General features: G+C 44.7%; 2 protein-coding genes and 1 long non-coding RNA gene across 3 annotated transcripts in view; 2 read left to right on the forward strand and 1 right to left on the reverse strand.

The window, feature by feature from the left end:
* Positions 1-5,747, reverse strand: part of LEMD3 (LEM domain containing 3) — a 48,058-nt gene extending 42,311 nt beyond the window's left edge. Inside the window, exon 1 of the mRNA XM_084301693.1 lies at positions 4,258-5,747. Coding sequence (XP_084157819.1) covers positions 4,258-5,716 — 1,459 coding nt within the window. The 5' untranslated portion in view covers positions 5,717-5,747. The remainder of the gene's footprint in view (positions 1-4,257) is intronic.
* LOC311218831 lies at positions 5,356-19,432 on the forward strand. Its single transcript, XR_014619131.1, has 4 exons — positions 5,356-5,488; positions 8,445-8,588; positions 15,860-16,023; positions 19,333-19,432. It is a non-coding gene; the product is annotated as an uncharacterized lncRNA (long non-coding RNA).
* A 3,915-nt stretch (positions 19,433-23,347) lies between these two features.
* The window catches only part of WIF1 (WNT inhibitory factor 1), a gene marked incomplete at both ends in the record, with an annotated part of 39,132 nt that continues 36,335 nt past the window's right edge, over positions 23,348-26,144 (forward strand). The window contains 2 exons of the mRNA XM_084283315.1: positions 23,348-23,480; positions 23,571-23,710. Coding sequence (XP_084139441.1) covers positions 23,348-23,480; positions 23,571-23,710 — 273 coding nt within the window. The remainder of the gene's footprint in view (positions 23,481-23,570; positions 23,711-26,144) is intronic.

A 26,144-nucleotide genomic window follows, 5' to 3' on the forward strand; every position in this document is an offset into this window, starting at 1 on the left:
AAGCTATTATATTGCCAAAGGTAAGTCAGAGTTGCCAAGCACAGGCAACATAAATATCCACACAACACAGGAACTCTCCAAACACCACCACGACAACTCTTCTGAGAGGGTGATCTTAGAAGGCAAGCAGGGTTTTAACAGGTATTTGTGAAATACCACACAACTTTAATAGCAATCTGCAGGCCTGGGAGCAGAATAATCCGCTTCTTGTCTTTCATACAGCAAGTCTAGCTTGTTATCAATGAAATTCCCTGCACGAAATTCCATGCAAGTTTTAACACCTGAGAGATTTAGAAACCTAAAGAAAGGAATGTCAGTGGAAGAGAATTACTCTTAAAGTTGTGCTTTGTGTAAGCTTCCACTTACAACATAGGTAACTATTAAAAGTTTCTCTGAATTAGCACGTCAAAAGTTACAGCAAATATAGTAAGGATTACCCTAACAGTTGTTTCTGTAACAAGTAACGTGGAAAGATCAAAAACACTAGGAAGAGATGCCTCTCCTCTAAGGACTTAAGAGGACACACAAGAACTTCCTGAAATTTCCAAAGATTTTTTTTTTCACTGCATCAACCACTCCCCAGACAAATTATTGTAGCAGAAACAGCGAGAGCAACTTAACTGCCACCTATTTCAGATCACAACCTTAAGCAGCACCTGTACTGGGTGACCTCGTCTTTCAGACAGTATGCCAGACCTCAGAGTAACACCTACTGATCTTAGCAGCAACTTTCCATGAGAAATAACTTCAGACCCAACTCCCAGAAGTGCCCATAGACACTTGAGGTTCTGAGTAACATCACAAAACAAAAACAAAGCAGGAAGAGATATCCAACTCTAGGATAAAGAGAACCCTAGGATGCAGACAGAAGTCAAATTTGCCCTTCTCCTGACAAAATACTATGCTGACTCGACAAGAAGTTGACACAATCCCATTGCATTGTGAAGGCAGGTGAAGGACAACACACAGTGAGAGCCACATGAATGAACTTACCAGTACAAAGCCTGAACGGACCTTTCTTTTCATATATAATGCTGTCAGGGACAGCAAGCACGTGTGCTTACACAGCAGCTGGTCTCTTATATGATCTGAGTCATTTATTTCAAGAGCTTAAAATGCTTTGGGAAAAGCCCCACAGATATTCATCTGCATTTTAGATAACTAAATGTCTAGAAAAGTCTTACCTCAAGTGACCATATACGGGTTAGATTTAGAAGAATGAGCCCAATTCAAGTTTGTCTTTGAACACTGTTTATCCCCTATGCAGAAAAAGTACTTTATAGCTATTTTATAGTTCTGAGTAAGAAAACACTTGAACTTTGTCATTTACGTCATGCATAATCCCCTTCTAAAGTTTTCTGCTTATCGCTGCTCATCTATACTACTTTACCTAGCCTAAATCCAACTCCAATGCCTTGTTCTAAGCCTCCCCCATCACAAGCATCTCCTCTGCTCTCACACTACAGCCTGACGAATCTAAGTGCCAATATTAGCTGCAGTTGGTGATGAATGTTTTTCCGTATGCCACACTAAGGATAGTACCTTATTTTGACTGAATTTCATTTTAGATGAGCAACAATTAAAACATCCAACACTAAGCTCACTGCGTACCACTTCCTGCAAGAGAAAAAAAAAGCAATTGTTTGTATCTTTGAGCTGCTTTTTTTTACTTTCTCACTGTAACCATGAGTAACTGGTGATTCTGGAGGTACGTATAGTCCAACGCAACTGAATCCCAGACCCGTTTACAATAGCAGTCTGAAGTTGAAAATAACTGAGTTTTTCATAGTCAAACCACTCACAGCCAGTGGAATCTTACAGCCACCTAACAGACAGTAATGAAAACTGTATCCAACTACCTAACTGAAAGTTTGTTCCTTGAGCTATACTATTATTAAAGCATACCAATCAGTTCTGCTTCTATGAAGAAAACACACCATACACCCACCTAAGGGCAAGAAACAAAGGATTCATTCTGATGATATTTAACAAAGCTTTGGGAAGCATCTAACAGAAGACAGGCTTCCTTCCCTTTCCAGTAGGTACCAGTTCATTTTAGCCTATCTTGTCTGTTTCTTGTCAGTTCTAGGGGCCCACCATGTTTTTGTCACATACACCCAATTCCAGAACTCCAATTCAATTCAATGAGTGTGTGCTAAGAGTATGAGCAAGGTAATTCCCTGCTCATTACCACATTTTTCGGAAGTGTCCCATTCTTCTTCCTGTCAAAGGAGCTAGCTACAAGAACCGCTGTTTGCTTCTTCCAACGCATCCTACTGCCCCTGTTCATGTCACTAGCCCAGAGCTGCAAGGAAAGAGGATAGATGTTCTGGCAGTGGCGCTCATGTTTCAAATCCTCAGGAAATCCACCTTCAGGAGTTCTGCTGAAAAGAGAACGAATAAAAAGAAGCAGGCCAAGGACTGCCTTAATTGAACTAAGGAGCAACACTGGACCACCAAGCCTTTGGCTGGGCAGCCAGAACAAAGCAAGGAGAACAACTTTCCCTGCCTAGCAGTTCCAGCCCTGTTAACTTTGTAAGAACAATATGCTCAAGACAGCGATCCCGTATGTTCGGTAGGGAAGTTCACACATTCAAAACAGAAGCTTTTTTTTTCCCCAGACTACATTTTCACAGCAGACTTCTTTTCACAGCATTATTGCTATCTGCATAGCTGAGACATTCAGCTTTACCAATCAGCATGACAGACGAGTTTTAACCACTGAATGTGAGTTAGGAAGTTTACCCTAGTATGCTGGAATCCCCTATTAAAATCATCAGATTTTAAGACTAGAAAAAAACCTGATACGTATTTGTGGAATTACACAACTTATCAGTACATAAAAACATTTATGTACGTCTCTAGCAATTATGGTCAGAAGATAGTAACAGAATATCAGGATGAATGGTCCCAGTCACTGGATCTAATCTGAGCCCACGTTACGTTCAGCACCTTCCTCAAGCCAGGACTGACCAGCAGGTACTAAGAGCCACATGAACAAGCAAAGAAACTATGACAAATGCTCTCGTCTTTACTGCTATCATCTCCTAAACACCAAACCAGGGGGAGGGGGAATATGGAGAGGCAAAGAGTGCAAAACAGAATTAAAACCTATTCTGCTATTATAATGCAACGAATAAGGCTTGAAAAGGGGGAAAAAAAAAAAAAAAAAAAGAAAAAAAAAAAAAGAACCCGCACTGCTAATTCTACCCTATAACATCTAGCAGATCCCAAACTACCAGTAGGATCACTCCATACAAGGCACAATATTCGTGTCCACATGTGGGTATATACAGACCCTACACTGTCCATACAAAGAAATATTTATATGCACCCCACATACCTTACTCAATCATTTCAAGAACAATACAAGTTCCCCAGGAACCTTCTAATGCTCTCACATCCCAAAACCAGTTTTTCACATGTTTTTTCATTGCTCCTGATGAGACAGCAACAGCCTGATTTTCTTTCTGGTGTTAAGAGTCTCCACTGACCATTTCAGAGCAGCCACAAATTGAATTAGCATGAATCACCACCCTTAGGTGGTACAATTCCATTTTCGTATGCTTTGTAAATAGAAAAAAGGTAGTTTCTATATCCATTCCAGTCAGTTGCTTCCTTGAGAAGCCCCCAGAAAGTTTGGGATTAAAAAATGCTCTGAAATTCAAACTAAAGCACAACATTATTTTGTGTATGGTCATATTCTAAATATAGAAAAAAAGTACATTAGAAAACAACACGTAGTATGTCTAGCATTCACCACACAGAGTTTCTTGGAGTGTTTAACAAAAATCTGAGCTTAGCATCCTTCTCAAACCCCAGTACACAACCTGCCTCACTGCCAAACTATATCTAAATCTTAGCCTTGCCGAAATCCCAGGTATCCCAATGTGCATGCTTACTTCTTTCAGATCACGGAACTGATAAGTAAGGCTTTATGCTATTAACCATGTATCTTATACACTGAAGAAAATGTGAAATCACTTTGTGAAGAAAACATGCTAGAAAACAGGGTATCAACAGATCACAGCAGGGAATAGCCAGGGTTTGAATTTATCCCCAGACATCTGGCAATCTTTTCTATATTGCTTTAGGAAAGCCAGTCAACTTCTCTGTGCTCCATCCTACAGGGGAAGTTTACGGCGAAGTGGAACCCAGAACTGCTCAGCAGGGTATGCCTGGAAATGCAGAGTTGAATTAACAGCAGTACATCCAGTTGCAGACAGAAACTGCCCTTACCCTTGACCTAATACTTACTGTTGACTCCCACATCCTCAGCTACGCCAGAACCTCTCATTCTCAGGTATGTGAATCCCAGTATCAGAAAGAACAAGCATGCAGCAGTTAAGAGGAACATGGACAGGTAATGTGCACTGAAGCCTCCAGTGGTGGATACCTCCTCTCTTTTGAACTGTTGGAGAAGCTCCTCCTCGGGCTCTGAGAGATTCTTCTTGTAGGTGTTTTTCAGGTAGGTATGATTCGAACCCGTATGATTGGAGTGGTTGAGTCTAAGGGAGGAGATGATGCCACCCGGGGGGAGGCTGTTGGTTGCTGAATAGATCCTGGACTCCACGTTATAGCTACCAGCCGTGCTGCCGAGGACGTGATTGTTGCTCGTTTTCCTAACGGTGCCCGGAGGGTCGGCGATTTTACCGCTGCTGTCCACGTCTGCGATCGGCGGCGGCAGCAACAACGCCGTAGGGGATTTCTTCGAGAGGCCGAGGCGGTACCGAGGGCCGGGAGGGCTCGAGTCCAGATTCTCGCATCCTCCTCCTCCTCCTCCCCCCACGGCCGCCGCCTCCTCATGGTTCCTGCCCCTGTCTAGACTCCCGGCAGCCGCCTCCGCCGCCGCCCTGTCATTCGTTGCGGCTACCCCGGCCCCGCAGCCTCCGCCAGCCCTCTCTTGGCCCGTCTCCATCACGCCAGCGCCGGCCGCGGCGCATTTGCTCGCTATGAATGGAGCCGGAGACCTGCCGAGGCTCCGTCTGGGCCGCCGAGCCGCGGCCGGCTCCTCCTTGGGTACCTGCTGCCTGGCCCGAGCCCCCTCCTCCTCCTCCTCCTCCTCCTCCTCCGAGTCGGAGTACTTGTCCCTGCCGCCGTAGGCCAGCAGCCGGCTGCCGTTCACCGCCCGGTTCTTCCAGCGCTGCTGCTGCTGCTGCTCGCCCTCCTCCTCCTCCTCTTCCTCCTCCTCCTCCTCCTGCTGCTGCCGGCCGCCTGCCGCGGGCTCCCCGCCTCCCTGAGGCGCCGCCGCCGCCGCTCTGCGGGCCGCCGCCGCCCCCCACCAGGCGCTGCCCTTCCTCCGCGCCGCCTCCTCGGCCGCCGGGGGGGCGCCGGGCCTGGGACCGCGGCCGAGGGGCGCAGCCCGCTCCCTCCTGCCGCCCGCCGGGCCCCGCGGGCCGGCCTCGGCGTCCGACTCGTCCGAGCTGAAGCCCAGCAGCACCTTCCCGGACCCGGCCCCGGCCCCGGCCCCGGCCGCGGTCCCCCTGAGGTAGGGGCGCTCGCCCAGCCGCGCCGCCGCTCCGCCCGCCGCCGCCGCCGCCTTGCTGCTGCTGCTGCTGCCGTTGCGCGGCTTGCCCGCCCGCTCCTCCTCGCGCAGCTTCTTCAGCTTCTTGAGGTAGACGGGCCGCGTGCTCTCCGTCACCAGCCCCGGCGACAGCCCGAAGCGCCGCAGCTCGGCGAAGAGCTCCTCGTCCGTCAGCTGCGCGGCCGCCGCCATTTTGCGCTCCCCCGGCCCCCGCCGCCGCCGCCGTTTCCTACCCACGCGCCGCGCTCCCCGCCGGAACTGACGCGTGCGCACTCGGCCGCGGCCTGGGCCCGCCCGGCGGCACCAGGCGCCGCCCGGCCCCGCCGGGGCAGGGAGGGAGGAGGGGGCGCGGCGGGGCGGTCCCCGCCCGGGGTGGCGGCGGGAGGCACACAGACAGCGGGTCCCCAGGGAGTCTGGGAGGGCACCGCAGGGAGCCCACGGGGTGCTCTCAGCCCCGACAGCTCACCCGTGTGCTGGTTGCAGCCTCGCCGCGCTGAATGAGCGCCGAAAGCCCCCTGTGCGCCTCTCCCCAGGAGGCTGCCTCGTCCCCGCCATCCCGCTCCTCACCCACCGCTCGGTGAACTTTCCTCTTGCGGGAGGGCAGGACAGCAAACAAGGAAGGACCTGTCCCCTCCTGTGAGGAAACAGATGATGTGCAGAGAAATAAATGCTCTGGGAAGCTGCTTCTTGACAATTGTCAAGCATCACCCTCATTAGGTTTACAGTTTAGGTTTACAATTCAGGATTACAGTTTAGGTTTACAATTCAGGTCTTACAACTATCCGGATGCTTGTGGCTCTTTGGGAAAACATACTCCTTCAAATACAGCGAAAATTAACAATATGAATGCTTCTTTGTCAAGATGATTGTACCCATATGAGGATACGTCATCCCGGCATTTCTCAGAGCATGAGGTGTGTGATGATTACCCTAGGTTGTCCCTTTGGCTGCAGGCCTCGTGTGGAGACCTCAAAATCTCCTTCTGACCTGCATGCCTCTGTCTCTCCATCCCCAAACAGGAAAAGTTTGGACTTCCCTACTGATAATCACATCATAAATACAGCAACCTGAGTTTACATTTCAGCCTGACCACAACTGGCCTTTTAACAATATGGGCAGAAGTGGTCCAGAAACAGTATCCACCTGTAAGCACAGTTACACTTTTCTCCCTCACAGTCTGCCACAGTGAAGGTAATGTGCATGTGCCCTGCTAACATCAAAGCTGAAGTTGCTAACCTCAGTTATGGAGGAACGTTTACAGAGCTGGAGTTGAGGTAGCTGCGTGCTAAACACCAGGCCAGTCTACAGAGCTACAGGAGTAGCTTGAAACTATCTTTCATAATGGTGATGATGAATGGTGATGATTAACCACTGCACCCCACCTGCCATCCGACCTGCCACGCCTGGAAACAGAGAACCGATCATCATATTGCTCACCGAAACCTCCTTCAACATTCTGAAGCTGAAGAATATAGCAGGGTCTCTGTTACAGGGGTGCTCTTCATGGTACCACTGTGCACAACTTCCTGCTTGTAACACCTGCAGAGGAATAATTTCAAATGTTACAGTGCTGTGCCATTACAGCAACACGCAGAGCTCCACATGTAAGGAGGAATGACATTTGAAAGAGCTCCATCACACATTAAACCACTAACATAAATGCACCCGCCCTGCCCCACCTTCCCATTGGTAAATAGCTAATTGATATTCCAAACGCCTCTGACATTCCACTCCTCTTCAGGGAGGAGCAACCTAAAGCTTCCAGCAGCCACCTGAAATACACATTTGAATACGCACCCCAGGATCACTGCTTACTTCTAACTACATCTGACACTGGCTAAACCACCAGCAGTCAGTCCCAGGTCTGATACCATTAAGACAAGTGTGTATCTGGCTAGTGCCCACTCAGGCACCCTTCTTTCTTTAGAAGAGTATATGCTGCCCTAAAAGAGGTGAAGATCCCTTGATCTTACCAATACAACTCATACATTCCATCTTTTTATTACAGCAAGGGCATTAATTAATTTATAAACCTGTTTACTTAGCAATAGGAGCGCAGTAAATACTACAAATTGCTAACAAATTAGTCACCTCCTGCAAAACTATAGCGTGTAGATAAACAAATCAGCTGACTGAAAAGTGTGTATATTCCAAGTCATGTTTTAAAATGTCTGCCAAAATATTTTGAAATGTTTCAAAAAATATGTCTTCTGGTTGATATTGAAGTAAGGATGCTACCAATCCAAAATCTCTGCATTTATTTAATAACATAGATTAGTATCGGTATCTCCAGGTAGTAGATTTTTCAGTAGATAGTTTTTTAAAGGTAACTTGACTGCAGGGACTGTAGAGACTGTTCTTCATCAGGAAAAACTGGCTGTTGGTTTCCAAACAAGATATTTTGTATTTGTATTTTTGTGTCATCCTCAAGGACTGGGGCTCTAAGGAAACTTCCAGTTCTTCCATCAGGTGAAATCGCTTTCTTCTGCAAGTCAAAAACAATGCTTCTATCATCCTCATTGGGCCTGGGGTTTGAAGTAGTGTCTCAGTACCTCTTATATCTTTCTTTCCCGATTTCACATTTGTGTGATGTTTGTGATTTTTCGTAAGTATTGAGAATCTCTCACTGACAGTTTGCCTTTCTACAATTAGCATGTCTCATTGCAACTTAGTGTTTTGCTGATATATCTTTTGCAGATACGCTTTTCTTTCCTGAGGGCATCCTATTCATGTTCAAAAGCCTTATGCCATCTCTTGCCTTTGGATTGCTGCTTGTTTGTTGCTAAGATGTGGGCACCCACAAGATGTCTAATGCTCATACTTCCCACTTGTTCCGGGCTGTGTGCGTATCACAACAGTGTGAGCACAGCATGCTAGATAACCTTCATCCCCACAAAGCAGCCACGTCTCCATTTTGCAGGTCTTGCCCCAGTGTCCCACAGTAGTTCCACTCCCACAAACTGTGTGATAACCTGCTGTGACTGTGCGCGTCCTGTCTCTAAAAGTAAACAACCTTAGTTCATAAGTCTGAGACTTCGTAAGACAACAGAATCCCCTCCCACAGGTAATACTTTGCCTTTTATATAACCTACATTCATATATAGGTTATTTATATCTCAATTGGGTATTTATCTGTGACCAGGATCTGTAATTCCTGGCACACTTTATTATGGCTCTATTCCTGTCCTTTAATGGGCCTGCTGGAGGCATTACTGGTGACTGTGTTTTGAACAAAATACCACCCTTAAGAATGGCTTTTAAACGTTGTATTTATTTTTAAAAGGGGGCTTTATTTACATTTGTGGCTTTCATTAAAATTTGCTTTGTGTGTTCAATACTTTCCTCAGGAACCAGAATGGCTAGGTATATTTATTTTAAAACTTGAACCCAAACTGTCCAGCTCCCCAGCAACCGAGTTTAAAGAAGAATGCCAGATATTATATGACAGGAGATTTCACAAAAGAGTGACAAAGAAGTTATAAGAAAATAAATAAGAATATAGGGAAACCAAGCCAAATCAAACCAAACCCAAAAGATACATGGGCTTTAGGAATAAAATAAAGAAAAAATGGTGGCTTACATCTGATGTATATTATAGTAGTCAATTTTTACCTTCTAGCCTCTTCTTTTGGGAAGCTACCAGAAACATTGTAGTTGTCACAGAGGCAGTTAAATGGTTGAGGGGTCCACCCTGAGTTATTCACAATGAAAGGATAAATTTCGTATGGTATCAAAATGGCAGTCAGCTGCTGGTCCCTAAAGCCTTCTTGCCCTGTTCACAAAGTAGTTGTTGCAAGAAGACTTCTGTAAGCGACAGTTAAGGTGGGTGACAAATCAGTTGTGTCACCCATTCTCTAAATTATTGCTGCAGGTTGCCTCCAGAGTATTTCATTTAAATTTGAAAAGGAAAAAGTGAAGCTTAGTTTGGTGGTCAGACAGAGTGTTTTTCAGATTGGTTGCCTACTCCCAGCACACAGAAACTCTGGCTAGGTATAATACTCATTTGTGATCCAGAATTGGCAGAGTTATTTTTACACATATATGATGCCTTACTAGCATAGTTGTGGCCAAACTTCCCGACAATACACTCTTCAGGGTTTTGAACATTTACTTTCCTTTTATTAGCTACCCCTCACAAAAGCTTGCTTTCAAGGACAGAGGACTGATAAAAGCTAGAGATGCACCCTTAACCTCAGGAGGATATTGGGAAGGGATCCCATCAGTCTGACATCAACAGAACAATGAAAAGCAGAGAAGTTTCATTTCCTACACTCCTGTACCTTTCTTTCTAAAGGACAATAGCTGTCTGCACCGTGTAGGATGCAGACGTGTTGAACAGACGTGAGGAGATTTTTGATGATGTCCTAAACAACCTTTGATATAGGTGTAGACATGGCACTTTAGTCTGGGACCTCGATAGTGTTTGGCAGCAACACAAAGAACAGTGTAGTCATAGCCATAAAGAGCTCGCTGTTTACGATTCTATCCTTGACTTTGATCCAGTGCTAATGTCTTGAAAACTTACGTTTATTTCATTCATGTAATAACATTTAGAAGAAGCGCCATCATTCATGGAACAGAAGAAATGAAGTTTTCTTTTTACATTTTCATTTTAAGGCTAATTGTGTAATACATTTTTCTTGCCACAAGGCTCTGCTTTCAATTTGTTCAATGAATAAGCAGAGGACCAAATTCAGTGTGTTCCGAAGAATTATTAGCCCTACTATCTATGCAATTTTAGCTCATGGAGACTTCACCCAGTTCCACTGCTTTCTTGTACTATACAAAGATGAGAGCAAGTGTTCCCTGTCTCATGAATGCACACTTACCTCCATGACCTCCCGTCAGAACTGCATGCAAGATCCATAGGCAGGAAGCCAGCAGCCCTTAGAAAATCCCATGTGTCCATGGAAGCACTTTACATCTCTGCAGCACAGGCTGACACAAATGTATCGGTATCTCCTGCTCTCTGCTTCTTACTGAGTACTGAATCAATCGTTTTGTTGCTAGTGCTCAGTGGTATGGGCCTTGCATATTTAAAAGATTTCCTTAAGCTGTGCAATTTTCTCTGTCAATAACTTCACCCACTTAGAACATTTCTCCCATAGCGGGAGAAAGAAATTCCATAAGAACAGCTCACAGGCAATGGGAATAAAGTCCCTCTGGCTCTAAGGTCTGCTGTTTCCTACTCCAAGTACGTGTATATGCTGCATTTCTATGACTTTGCTTTTGTTTGCTCTCATAAAAATCAAGAACATTTAGGGAGTGTTCATGACAAATGAATGTTTGCCTCCAGGTAGGTAGGTTATACACATCTGCACTCTAAAGGCAACCCGGTCCTACCTGAACCAAAGCTGCCGTGTCACACACCATGGGAGTTTTTAGCATGCACTACGTGCTCTGTTTGCCTGCCACGTGTAGATGACACTGTTGCATTCGTTTACCCTCTGTGAGAATGATGCACTGAAGTTTTTCCTTCGTCACTGCTCACCCACAAACTTCATGTCCCCCACAAACGATGCCGCTAATCAATTCTGCCCCACTGCTTCAGCTGCTACTCTGTGGAGCATGCCATGGTGACAAGCCCATCAGGGGGCCACATCCATCCTTCAGAGGTGCTGAACTCGATATGCCAGCAGGGAGCTGCTGTTCCCAGTGCCTGGGCACTGAATGGCAGAGGGGGACAGGTTTCACCATGCTGGAAGTCATGTAATGTGTCTGTCCTCTGCAAGGCAAAATGTGACTATAACCTGAATACACATTCCCCCTCTACTAGTAGTCTCAGTTTGGCATAAATGTAACCAAAATAAAGCACTCTTCAGAGTTGGGCTCCTTTGTCAACATGACTGAGCATCCTGACTGGAAACTGGAGCTAAGGATGCCCAGAAACTGATGACTTGGCCCCACAGTAACATCCTCCGCTTATGTGGCCTATTGTTCTTAATTCTGCATGGTCATTGCAGGCCAGAGATCTCCCTTTTCCCCTCACATGTCAGATTTCATATGAAGGCCAGATCCTTCAAGTCCATTGTGTACCGTGTAGCATCCTGGCCAAAGATTTTATGCAATTTCTCAGACCAGAGACACATCTGATGAGCCACTTTGGTTATTGTATGTGACCTGAAAAAAAAGATGGCCTTCACCTTGTTGAACTTGCATTAGAACTGCAGTCCTTTTACTGTAAATTGTTGGACCAGCTCCAATATTACTTCTGGGAAATCCACACAGCCGCAAAACCCTAGTCCTCTCCCTGCGTAGCCAGACAGGAGCAATGCTTCCTGCCTGATCTCCAGCTCACCTTTGTGTGACTGGAATTGGGCTGGTGTGGAATATCTCCCTTTTCTCATGGAAAAGAAGCATAAAAAGAAGAAAAAAAAATACTACATAAAAGTCAATCAGGGATAAGACAGTAGAAATAGGGGAAAGAGTATCAAAAAGAAGGGAGGTAAAAGGAGTAGAAAAAAGCAGAGGGAAGAGCAGAAAATAGCAATAGCAAAACACACAACAAATTAAGAGCCAAATACTGAAATGGTTGCTTTGAGCCACAGTGCAGAGCTGTTCTTATAAGAAAATCTAGAGGAAACGTTTGGAGGAGCTCTACGTGCTAATGGCGTGAGGTAGGGCAGGGGGAAGAGGGCTTGTTTCTGCTACCCATCCCCACTGCTTAGGGAGCAGTAGGTGGAGGAGTGAACGCTCCTGTCATCTGCACCATGACTTCATCTGGAGGGCAAACAGTTGTGCTCCAGATGTCTACGGAGAAGGAAAATAGCTCTTGCAGAGCTGAAGAACTGGGGACCCAGACCACACCAGGTAATGCACCCTCTGAAAAACAGGGTAGAGGCTCCTCTAGCTTACCACTGTTTATCAAGCCAGGTTTCCCCTGGCTAAAACTAGCATGTGTGAATGCTTTCCAGGAAAAAAATAAATAAATACAGTAGGAAAAATAAAATGCTACCCAATGTAAGAGTGATCTGAACAATTCTTCCCTGCAAAGAACCTGTGAGAAATGGCGAACCACCCCGTATGCAGCCAGTGTACAAGTGGAGGGTGCTCAGACAGCTGTGATCTGAGCAGAGTGAGAAAGGAGAACAGGATAGCTTTCTGCACTCTCAACCCAGAATAGTCAAAAGAGTCTGCCAATGGCATAAAATAAATATTGATACTGTATTTTACAGATAGGGAACACAGGGTAAGATACAAACTTCTACATTTAAGTTTCTACTTTACCTTAAGCACTATGAATAATCCTTTAAAACTGCTTAAATTAAGCATGCATTTCAGTGTTAGCAGAATAAAGGATCCAAATGACTCACCAGAGGTTGTAAAGACAACTGTGGCAGGTCTGTGAACTAAGTTCATGGCACGAGGGCACCAGACGGGAAGTGAAGAGACTTGTACTTCGCTCTTGGCTGTGCCACTGACTTGCTGTGTGGCAAATCACTTCCTCTTCAGGTGACTCAGTTTCTCCCACAGGCAAATGGAAATAATGATTCACCTTTGTAAAAGTTCTGTAAGAATGATAATGGAAAATGTTCTAGAAAAGTTGGAATTCCATCCCAGTGCTTCCCCACCCCATCCTTTGTCCTCCACTTGCTGGATTTTTTGGAGAATGGTACCTTTGTTACTGTGAATGGTATCCTTGTTAGAGATAACAAAACAGCAAATTATACAGAATTAAATGCAGGGTGACTACTATTTTTTGCTATAAACAAACAGAAGATGTTCTGAAAGAAAATTCTCCATGTTGCAGTCAGTCAGCCAAAAAATAAAATGCCAGTTGGCTACTCAATCCAGAGGGAAAAACAGTATGTAACTATGTAATTTTAAAAGTTGTCATAACATAATCAGAAACAAGGTAGATGGATGTTATTATGCCTTTATGAGTTGTGTTGAAACAGGTAGAGATAAGAAGAGCTGAGTGAGACAGTGTTAGATCATGAAAGGAAGATTTTTAAAGCCAACAAGTTTGTTAACAGCAGAAACAAGAAAACACATTGCAGTAGAGGTAAGGTGCTAGACGAGGACAAAAATGGGTACAGGCCTTGCATTGTGGGTTTGTGGCCAGGGAAACTGAACTAACCCTGCTACAAACTCACTAAGCAACATGGGGAAGATGAGCAAACCAAACTTCTCAGTGAGCCTTTTGCAATGTCTTCATTATTTTCTAAATGTCCAGGTTCAGATGGATACAAGACCAATTTTTAGAAATGTTCTTGCCAGATCTAAAAGAAATTAAATGGAAAATCATCTAGTAAAATATAGGAGGGAAACTCTTCCAGCTAAAAACTATAATTGCCATTATTAATTACTTGTATGCAAATTTTCAAAATCATACAAGCACATTTTCAACTTAGTGTACATCTGCTATTTGTTATAACCATATGACAATCCACAATCAGATAATTAGCCAAATGTATCTGAGCTAGCTATGTTGATCAAGATGGTACCTTCAAATTCATGATTAAATCTTCATTTTACATATGCAACTGAACATGTGCAATTTAGAAATTATGCTTCAATTATTATTATTTTTTTAATAAAGCATTTTAAACTCTTTGGCATTGAGAATGTTATGCAATCTCAGTAAAACCAACCCGAATAGGTCTTAAACATAATTTTACATTTTATCTTACCTGGGCAAGTTTTCCAAGCTCCTTTATGGTTCTTAAGCTCAGAAGCAACTGCATGCCCATTCTCAGATACATCTGGATCTATTTTGATCTTGTGAAAGAATATAAAAATAATTTTAAAACCAAATTGTTCCATGAAATCTGTAAGCACTTCAATTGCTTCCATAAATTTCGCATGACACTGTGACATTTATTTTGTGCTATTGTCTTGTAACTCAGTTTTAGCTTTCTTCTATAACATATCTTTGTTTTCCATTGCTTTTTTTACTGACTCTCTGGAGCATTTCCTATTTCGGTTTTCATTTACTGAAGCCATGCTTAAGGACATATTACTCCTTATTGCTTCCCTTATGAAATGATTTACCATGCACAGTACAGTACTTTTTACATCATTTTACATCATTCATATTGATGTTGTGTTGGCTGTACAAGATCCCTCATCCATTTTGTTAACTGTAGAAGTCTGGGCCCTTCTAAAGGGGTTATTTGCAGTTGTCGTTATGGTTTTCTGAAGAACTCATCCCAGACAAAAGTGGCTACATGCACATCACAGATATACGTATACATTTCAACAGTTTCCTTATCCACCTGTTGCTCTCAGAATTTGCATCTAACTTCCAGCTACTTCACAATCTCACATTATTTCTTCCCCTTTTGATATCTGGTAGTGCTGTAGTACCGTACCTGATATAATGAATGGGTTGCTTACTTCAGGTGCTGCCTGTGTCATTTGGAACCAGAAAGGCTCTTGCTTGCTCTCTGCAGTCTGCCACTTGTGTGAAAATATTTCTAAGTCCTGTCTATTGAGCAAACCTACTTCTTTGGGAATTATAATGATTAAAAATCCTGGTGTACAAGCAGTATAGGCCTCTTGTACATCACTCAGGCACCTGTTCTCACTACCTGCCCTCATCACAACCCAAAAGTCCTCTGCAATGCCTACTGACTTCAGCAAAAAAACATCACCAGCCTTCTGCAGAGGTTCAGTAGTCTATTATTTTCTCAGAATACCCTGTTTTAATTAGATAATTTTCAGATGTGTCATTGAGTAAATATGAAAGACCATTAATGTGATTAAAAAGTTTTGCAGTTATGCATAATGCCAAGGATGTCATATTCTCTTGCTGATTTTTGCCTTTTGCACTTTTTGAATTTGCTGACACCCTGTCCTTCTACGTCTGTTAGTGCATTTCTTCCCTTGGCTTTTTTCCCTGGATGTCAAGATCACAACCCTTGGCATTCAGTTCTCCAGATCCCTTACCTTCATTACTAAGGGGACTGCAAAGCCTTTGCCCTCAGCCTAGATGTCTGAGTTCTCTGTACTCCTCCTACACAAAACCCCCCTCATAGTCTCTCCCCCACCAAACGATGCTGCAGTTCAAAGTTGCTGAAGGTTTTATTCCTTCAGGTGGGAGAAATTAAGCTTAGCAAGTGCTAGAAACTCTACAAGATGTAAAACAGAAAGTAACACTTGAATTCCCCGGGGAACAGAGAAATCAAAACTTCTGTGGCAGAAAATAATTTGCTGGGGAAAGAATATTCCACAGATAGAAAATGTTAGAGACCCTAATGATAAGCTCATTATTTTCATGGTGTAGTTCTCTGCTGGTTCCAACCACCTCACTGTCTCAATTTTTTCCTACAACTATCTTTGTCTATAGCTCAAGATACCTCACTTATTTTTGAGCAATGTTATGTTTTACAGCTTTCCTCCTACTGGGACACGTCATTCTACCTTTGCCTGCATGCCATGTAAGCAGAACTGCCATATGTCCCATCTTCTGCTAACACATGGATCTTGAATGGAGCTCCTAGAAAACACTCCTTCCAGGTTTCTCATTTCTGTGCTCCCACCTCTCTCGCTGCATGGTAAGAAAGAAGGAGAACTAAGGAAACTATGGGTTTTTATTTCAAGGAGAAAAGCAACTCTATTTTCTATTCTGCAAAAACATGGCCAAAAAGAAGAAGAAAAAAAAATGACAGGAAAGAGCTGAGAGATCAGCAGCTCTCTACCCTGTCATACTTAAATACATCCTTAAATGTACATGAAATCCAGGGTATAGGCAGTCCCACTCCAAGCATTTGATGTTGTCCACATCAGTCAACAAGGGAAGACTGACCGATGCCATCTACCCGTACTTCTGTAAGGCCTTTGACGTGGTCCCACATAACATTATGATCTCTAAGTTGAAGAGACGTGGATTTTAAGCATGGACCATTCAGAGGATAAAGAAGGAATTGGTTGTATGGCTGCTCCCAGAGAGTGGTGGTCAGTGATTATATGTCCAGGTGGAGGCCGGTGATGAGTGGTGTCCTTCAGGGGTCTGTCCTGGGACCAGTATTGCTTAATACCTTCATCAACAACATAGACAGTGGGATTGAGTGCACCCTCAGCAAGTTTGCAGATGACACTACACTGAGTGGTGCAGTCAATACATCAGAAGGAAGGGATGCCATCCAAAGGGACCTGGACAAGCTTGACAATTGGGCCCAGGTGAACCTAATGAGGTTCAACAAATCCACATGCAAGGTGCTGCACCTGGGCTGGGGCAATCCCAGACATGAGTAGAGACTGGGAGAAGAAGTCATTGAGAGCAGCCCTGAAGAGAAATACTTGAGAGTTCTGGTGGACAAAAAGCTTGACATGAGCCAGCAGTGTGTGCTTGCAGTCCAGAAGGCTGACTGAAGAGCAGGGGCCAGCAGGTCAAGGGAGGTGATTATGCCCCTCTGCTCTGCCCTTGTGAGGCCCCACCTGGAGTACTGCATCCAGGTCTGGGGCCTTCAGCACAAGAGGGATGAGGATCTGCTAGAGTGGGTCCAGAGGAGGGCCACGAAGTTGATCGGAGGCCTGGAGCACCTCTGCTGTGAAGACAGGCTGAGAGAGCTGGGGATGTTCAGCCTGGAGAAGAGAAGGCTCCGGAGAGACCTCATGGAAGCTTTTCAGTACTTGAAGGGGTCTTATGAAAAAGATGGAGTACAACTTTTTGCTCTGGCAGATATTGATAGGACAGGAAGTAATGGCTTTAAACTAAAATAGAGTAGATCTAGATTAGATATAAGGAAGAAATTCTTTACTATGAGGTATGGCAACTGAAACAGGTTGCCCAAAGCAGCTGTGGATGCCCCATCCCTGGAGGTGCTCAAGGCCAGGCTGGATGGGGCTTTGGGCAACCTGGTCTGGTGGGAGGTGTCCCTGCCCATGTCAGGGGGATGGAGCTGGGTGGGCTCTAAGGTCCCCTCCATCCCAAACCACTCCATGTTCTGTCATACTCTGATTCAGTTGGAAGAGCTGTGCAGCCTGGAGGTGAGAGGCAGCCAGGACATCATCACAGCAGCACCTGCACCCACAGTCTGTCAACACAACGTACAGTGAGACCAGCATTCTGGCCCCCTTAGGTCCACACCAGTTTTACTGCTGCCTTTACTGAGGCCAGGATGGCACCCCCCCCAGGTTTGAACAGGGAGGTTAGCAGGGCCACGCAGCCCCTTCCTTAGCACTGCTCAAAGCATTGAATGTGCCCAACACGCCATGCAGTGTATGAAGGCAGCTGGAGAATGCAGTTGAATGGCTGCGCTTTGAAAACCACATGATTTTTTGATTATTTCCTTTACCCACGCAGTCTGATGCCAGAGGGGAACATATGGCCCAAAGTGATATTTTCCCAATTTATAATACACATATTCTTTACCACATGCAAGGCATGATTTCACACTATGGCACTTGCAATCGTTTCCATATCTAGTCTTCCCTACCACAGGGTGGACAACATACATTTTATTTTCCTGCTCCTAAGGCAGTGTCACTCTGATGGTCTTTTCAGACATTGGTTAATTTGCCAAGAATGCTCCTAAAAGATTTCAATATGCTTTTTGATTATTTTCCTGAGAAATTTTAACCTTATGATTAGTTTTAATTTGGATTTTGCAAGCACTTGGAGCTTTCTTGCTAGGCACGTCAAAGACCTCTTATGAAAGATGCTAGCATGATCCCATAGTTGCAGAAGCTGAGCTTTTAATCTCGAGTGCATGACACGTGCATCAAAGGCCTTGTAAGCAGCCACATTCAGCAACAAATTGTATGGCCTCATACATTTCATTCCTTTCCAGTGAGCAATATTTATTAAATCTGCCCATTATCTCCTCCACTATATGTAGCTGTTACACTCTCTGAAGGTGATGTTGTAAATAAAGTAAGGTTCAAAATGGATGTTTTTTCTTTTGGTACAATACAATAAACATTTTGTAAAGGATGAATCGATGTTAGTAGTTAATGCTCTGCCATTTCTAAGGTAGAAACTTAATTGCAGCCACTCTTTTCTTCTTCCCTTTTATTTTTTTTACTTTGCTAAGATCCTTTAATTTTCTCTCTAAAACTGTATTAAATTCATCATTGCTTAGCACAAAACACTGCTCTCTAGTGCGGAAAAAATAAATCCCAGTACCTCTTTGTAAGACTGAAGGAGGCTATTTATCCCAGATTTAAGCAACTGGGACTGTCAAAAAAGAGCTAAAGGAGAGTTAGTTTATGCAGAAATAGGTTAACAAACAATATTAGCAACCTCAGAGAGCCCTGAATCTAACATAGACTGGATTACTACTGCTTGCATCTCATAACAGATTGATTTTCTACCTGAGAAGGTGCAATCTTTGACTGAAATTCCCCTGCATTTGGGACATCTGTAAGGTCTCATAATTTTTTCTGATATGTAGTAATGTGTGAGAACAGACTGCGTCTTCTGTCACAAGCAGGGCATTTAGAGGGTATATCAAGGGTATACATAAAGAGGGTATATATCAGAGGCTATATATTTAGAGGGTATATTCCCACTGTGGGAGAGGGAGAAACAGCTGGAGTTTGGTAACACACAGAACACCAAGAAGTGGAGAAGAGCAGGGCGAGAGGACTTTGGTTTCCTTAGCCTTCAGAAACGTCTGGTTTCCTTAGCCACTACAAAACGGGGGGAGGATTTCCCCTTCATCCTGGAAAAGCCAGATGAAATCTGGAAGTGATCCTGCTCAAAGCCAGGCCACAAAGCCGGCCTGCAGCACCCCCAGCGCTTCCCAGGCCCGGCCGGATCCTGGCTCCCCCTAGTGCCCTACTTCAGGGGAGCCTTCAGTGAATTTTATTTATTTATTTATTATTATTATTAATTATATTTCTGCTTTGTACTACTTCAGAAATCCACCCTGGTAAGCAGAACAACACGGTAAAGGACATGGGATTTCTCCTTCTTCCCCAGGAGAAGGGGTGACGATCATCAAACGAATTTGCTCATCGAGATTTGAGAAATCTGAAACAGTTGAAACCACAACTGCATAGAAATGATTTGTAAACATGCAATAAAACTGAAAACAAAAGGTCTACATCTCTTTGATTATGATGACTTTGGTCCGATAGTTTCAAAACAAGGGTTCACATCTCTCAGTCAAACACGAAATCGACTCCAGAAATGGAACCTGCAACCCAACGCAAAGTTAGAAATCATGTCACCAGGAGAAGGAGCTGGGAACCAAAGCCTCCAGGTTGATAGCAATGGCCAATTTTGGAATTAATTGATAAAATGGTGTACACTAAAAAGCCACTAAAATCTAAACTTGCAACAATCTGTTAAGATAATGAGAGAACAGTAAAAATTCACTAATCTAAACCAGTGTGTTTTGAAGTTTAAAAGAAGGTTTTATCTCCCTTTTAAAAGTCAAGAAATGGTACATGAGTTATAAGAAGCATGCAAAACATCACAAATCCAACAATGTGAAAACTTTTAAAACTCCCCAAACTGACACTGTGCACATAACACATCCATGCATCGTAAGGTGGTAGTTAATAATACAGTAGCATAAAACAAAAAATGCCTACTTGATACTTTATTTTATCCCAACCCTTCTTAAGCTTGCCCTAATCTCTGCTATACTATCAATTTTAATGACATAATTGTATGTTTTCACACCACCTCCAGGATTATCTGCCTGGATTCTGGGATGCTGCAGACAAGACTGAAGGTCTGAAGCCAGGCACCAAGAAATGAAGAACAAGAATTGGTCACTGTCTGGGAAAAATAATTCAGTAACTTGCTTATTGCCTCCTAGGAACGTAACAGAAACAAGGACAAGGCTGCCTGTCTCTTCAACAATTAAATGATCACTTTTATTTCTGTCTCATTTGCTACACACTTTTAAAATTCAGCAGCAGATGAGGCAATAGCTCTAAAAATAATTGTCATCTTCAGTAGCCAGACTGATTCAAAGCTGGGCCAATTCCATGCTCTCCAAATGGTGAGCAAGGACTATTGTAGGAAAATAAACAGAACAGACAATGGAAAGCTGTATCATATGTAATATAAAATAGGAGACGTCACCTACATCTAGACTGTGTGAAATTACAATCTTTGAAGTGCTGCTTTCACATATTTTTAACACTACATTACATAATATATTTTAAAATCACGTTATATTCAGACTAATTGAATGCAGAGTCTTTAATTTTCCATACAAAATTTCAGAAATTTCAACATATTCCAATTTCAGCAAAACTGATTTAAAATACAAATAGTTCTACTTTTTTTTTTTTTTTTCTCTCTTTTCTCTCTCTCTCTCTCTCTTTTTTTTTTTTTTTTTTCTCCTGCCAGCTCTTAATGCTTGCTGCTTTGGCCTGGCCAGCAGGACTGTAAAGAGATCTAATTTGCACTGACAAACCTTTGTTTCTGCTGAAAGTGGTGGGAATTTTGTGATTCACTGAAGTGAACCCAGTGAAGGCTGAGCACTTCTGAAAATCCTGCTGCAGTCTGGTATCTTTCTCCCTATTGAAATGATGCAGATGTTAGTTATTACCTACTGATGTTCACCGCAAAGAAACAAACAAGTACAGATGTATTTACCATTTCTACACATCTGAGGGGAAGCAGAATGTATAATTTGGGGGATGAAAATTATCACCTCAGGCTGTATTTATGCCCATTAATATTATTATTTATGCCCTTTTCTCTTTTTATGAATCATCAGTGATGATCAAAGGGCATCAGGCTCTGACTTGCATATCCCTCCCTCGACGTATCATCATTCAAACCATCCCTTCATTCATTCCAGGGCTGTCATCAGGGGGATGCTGTCAGCTGCAATGAAGATCAGAGCGGGCCACAAATACACCATAGATGCATTCCTATGCAAGTGAGTGGGACTTGCAGCCACATTCACAAAATAGTTCTCTTTTCATGTATGTTTCCCACGTCACTAAACAAAGAACCACAGAAGTTTAGCTTTTCCAAGTATATTCCCGTCTGCTATCCATAGGGAGCAGACGGGAATGGGAGTTGGGATAAAGGGGCATTTAAATAAGGAATCAAGAAGAAAATCAAGATCTATCTCTTTGCACTTCAATACAAGCTTTGCAGGCTGTATCCTCAATGTATGTCCTCATGGTGCTAAAAGGAAAGCAGCCCAGGGCAGCAGGCAGTGCCATGCAGCAGCCCAGCCCCTGCACTGAGCCTTGCAGGTGCAGCTGGAGGAGGGGTGCACGAGGTGCAAGCACCTCACACACTCTGCAGGCACAAGTACCTACCCACCGAGCAATGTTTCAGTCAGCATCACTTATTTCTGCAGAATCTAAGCAGATCACCGTGGCATTTTCTACACAGGAGAGTTTGTGCTGTGCCATTGCATTTGCAGAGATGATGCGTTCCAGAGCTGTTACTTGGCAATCCAATTCCACTCCGCTGCCAGATCTCAAGGAAGCCCCTTTAAGTAATAAATAAGAACACAATGCACCGTATTAGAATATACAAAATTCTTTCGATATTGAGGTCCTCTTTTAACCTCTTCCTAAAAGTGTTATCATTCAGATATAATTTCTCCTCACTGCTTTCCTCTGTAGCTGCAAACTTAATATTGCTTGTGTAAGTTGGAGTTATGAAAAAAAATATATATATATTTAATTAAAAAAAAAATCTACATGGGAGCACAAGATCAAATCCATTAGCAGTAACATTTCTGAAATAATTAATAGCCATTCACCTGTAGATATCGTGGGCCTCTTCATGATATAAATTTATGTGGTGTGGGCTTCCCTTCCCTTCCCTTCCATTTCCTTTATTTTATTTTATTTTATTTTATTTTATTTTATTTTATTTTATTTTATTTATTACTTCGAAGCCTCCCCTGACCGCCCGTCCCGGAGGCCGCTGCCGGCAGAGGGCGGCCTCGGCGCGGAGGCCGCCGTGGGAGCAGAGGCTGAAGCCGAGGCGGGACAGCTCCACGGCGCTGCCCGGAGCTGTGCCCAGGTGGCTGATCAGGATAAGCAATAATTAATTAACCGAGAGTCTGCAGCCCCGCCACCGGGATGGGATGGAGCGCAGGAGCATCCAGGGAAACACTCAGAGGCAGAAAATAATCTCCAGCGCCCTGCTGGAGTGTTACAGGGGGAAAGTTAGGGGGGTTATTTTAACTTTATTCTGGTTAGATTTGGTTAATATATATATATTAACCAATATATATATTTTACCCCCCCCAAAATAATATATATATATATATTCCTTCTGAAAGGATGCAGAAAATTTAGAAACAATTTACTATATATGTTTTCGATTTAAAACCCACGGTTCTGTTTAAATAACTTTTTGAACAGAAAAATTATTTCAGCTTCCCTAGGACGAGTCCCACTTTCTGCCTAAATGGCAACGTTTTGATCCCCCCCCCCCAAAAAAAACCCTTTCCTCCTTTCACCATACGCGCCCCGACCCCCAGCTGGAGCACGGCGTGTGCCGGCCGGCCCCACGCGGGGATTTATTCCCCCAAAACCCACCTTTGTCACTTGTGGGGATGCTGCAGCTCCAGGAGAGGGACAGGGCCACGCACCGTGAGCCGCAAAACCCACGGGCATCCCCGCGGGACACCCACGGGGGGTTCCCCACGGGGGGGATGCTCCCATAGGGGGGTTCCCACGGGGATGTGCTCCCAAGGGGGTGCTCCCACGGGGGGGATGCCCCTTTTGGGGGGATTCCCACGGGGGATACGTGTTCCCACGGGTTGGGGGGGTGACCCCAAGCCCCCCCTCGCCCCGCCCCGCCCCGCCCGGTCCCTCCCGTCCCTCCCGCCCCGCAGCGGCAGAGGGCGGGCGGAGCCGGAGCGGAGCCGGAGCGGGAGCGAAGCGGAGCAAAGCAAAGCAAAGCAAAGCGGAGCAAAGCAAAGCGGAGCGGGGAGCATGGCCCCGGCGGGGCGGCTGTGCGCGGCGCTGCTCTGCGGTGCCCTCAGCCTGTGCAGCCTGCAGGCGGCGGGGCGGCAGCCCGACACGCTGTACCTGTGGATCGAGGCGCAGCAAGCCCGGGTCCTCATCGGTAAGCCGGGGTCCCCTGCCCGCCCGGGGTGCCGCGGAGGGCTTCCCGCAGCCGCCCTGCATCGCTCCCTTCCTCCTCTGCCCTTCGCAGGCTTCGAGGAGGACATCCTGATCGTGTCCGAGGGGAAGATGGCCCCGTTCACTCACGACTTCAGGAAAGCCCAGCAGAGGATGCCCGCCATCCCCGTCAACATCCACGCCATGAACTTCACCTGGCAGGCGACGGGACGGGTAGGTGCGCAGCCGGGATGCGGAGCCAGGCAGGTGCTGCTCTTCCCCCTGGGGAAGCCCCTCCGGGGCACCCCATTGCTCCCCATTGCTCTCCATTGCTCCCCATTGCGCCCCACTGCACCTCACTGCTCCCCAAGCCGAGCTGTGGCCAGGCAGCCCCAGCTCGGGGGTGACCCTAGAGGCAGCCGGTCCCCCTGAGCTGGGGTCGCCCTCCGACCCCTGCTCCTCCAACCCCTGCACCTGAGGTTCTGAGAGGTGAAGATGGTTCTCTCGTGCACACCTCATTTTAAGACCTTTAACCCCCAAAATCCACAGCGAGCCCACATCTCTCGGATTCCTCTGCTGAAAAGATAAGCTTTGGTGATGCACCTTCGTGAGCAAACACGGTTTGACACACTGACAACATGTGTTACTTGGGCACAAAGCTGAACCACGTTAGCCCAAGTTATCATGGGTACTGAACAAATCCATCCTAGCAAACATTATGGAGAAAATGAATTCATTTTTACAGTGCTGAACGTTGATTTTATGTTTTGTCATACATTCTAAATTTTATTTTATCATAAAGAGCTTGGTAAAGATAAAACAATATATACCTTCACTAAGAAATGTGAAAATTGGGAGTATAATTCAGCTGATTGCAGCATAACAAATTTGGTTGTGGTTTTGGTTGTTTTAAATCATTCTTTCTAGCTACAGGACTTGTTTGGCTTTGGCTTGTCTGAGGCTCTTGTAATTTCTGCTGTCCTCACAATGTCTTTGAGTTCCCAAAACACTTTACCTCCTCTGTTAGAGAGGGAGGGGATATGGAGAGAGACCGGCTCAAGGTTGTTGGACTTCCCATCCAGCTTTACAAAGAAAAAGAGTTTGTATGCCTAGGGGTGGGATTTAAATAACCAGGAATAATTGGTGTGTTTCAGGACTGTATTCCCTGCTGTTTCTCTATCAACATCTGTTACTGTACATGATGAAAATACCTCTTTTTGGAAAGGAGGTTCAAGGTGTCAGATTGAGCCCTGTCCCTCTTCTCTTGTCCTTCTTTCTCGTGCTCTGTTCTCCCTCTTTGGCTGCCTTCAGACAGCTCGTTAGGGAAAGGCAATTGTAACAGATTGGAAAAGAGTCGCAGGTTAAAGACATTGTAGAGAAGTGTTCTACGTGAAAAACCCCTTCTGAGCTGCAGCATAGCTGTTTAACCAATTTTTCCTCCTCCTCTTTGCTGAATTACTGAATTCCTGTTAGACAGAAGAAAATTTGCAAATGAAATACATAAATGGTTAAAGCAACATATTCAATATCCCTGTTCCTACAACAGTGTTACCTTTTAGATCTTTATGGGTCAAAAAAGTACTAAAATGGAGAGACTCTACCTTCACAGGTCTCATAATCCCACCTAGCTCCTCCTCACCAGCGCATCTGCGTGTGCAGTCAGTACAAACTTTGGCACTCTGCTCTCATGGCTGTGGATATTTCAATACTGATGCAGGTCTGCAGATGAAGGGCAAGGTTTCAAACAGCAGCCTAAGCCAGGGAAGGGATTTTAGCCCTCTGGTGTTTTAGGAGCTGGGTTAAGAAATGGACTTATATCCTAGAGAAACCATCTACTTTTTGGTAGCACTACAAGCCCTGTTGGTTTCTGCAGCCCCTTAGAGGTGCTCAAGTACAGCTGCTTGTTCCCCACAGCTCTTGTGACCCTGTGGGGATAGCAAAGTCACTGACTGTCCCCGTGCCACCCAAGCCTTTACCTGGTGAGAAGGAACAGGAACAAACACAAGGATTTCTGCTGCCCATGAGGCAACAACGCTCACTGAGGAACCATTTTATACATCTTAACTGGACAGTGCCCACAGCAGTGGCGCAGCTGGAGTAGGATAAAAGTTGCTTGTGACAAAAGAAAAGAGTTTCTCCAGAATTTCCCATATTTTGTAAAGGGGAGAGATGAGACTGTAGGTGTTACCAGTGGTTTATCATGGTAGTGTTTAGTTTTTAGATACAAAGGTTCTTAGAAGACATCCCTGACATCCCTGAATGTCTTAGAAGATATTCCCTGACATCCAGGAAAAAGTTAAACACCTGCTAGTTTTATTCTGTCAGAACACTTTTTTGTCTGGGAACTTCCTACGTCAAGGAAAGGGAGAGGAGAGGAGAGGAGAGGAGAGGAGAGGAGAGGAGAGGAAAATGCAAAAACACTATTACTTTTCAAAAGAAGAAGGGCACGTAAGACATTGAAGTACTAGACTGCTTCCTGTAAAACAGCCATTAACTAGCATCCAGTTGTCTCCTATTTGGCAAAAAATGAAAACTGAAACTTTTTCTTCTGTGAGTCTCGTGTCTTGTGCCTTACAGACCTCTTACTCTTGTATCCCACTTGAGATTTGAAGACATTTCTCCAGGGCTCCAAGGTTTTGGGGGCTGGCAATGGTATCTGCCACAGCCC

Source organism: Netta rufina, assembly GCF_964035555.1.
Source record: "Netta rufina genome assembly, chromosome: 1".
NCBI lineage: Eukaryota > Metazoa > Chordata > Aves > Anseriformes > Anatidae > Netta > Netta rufina.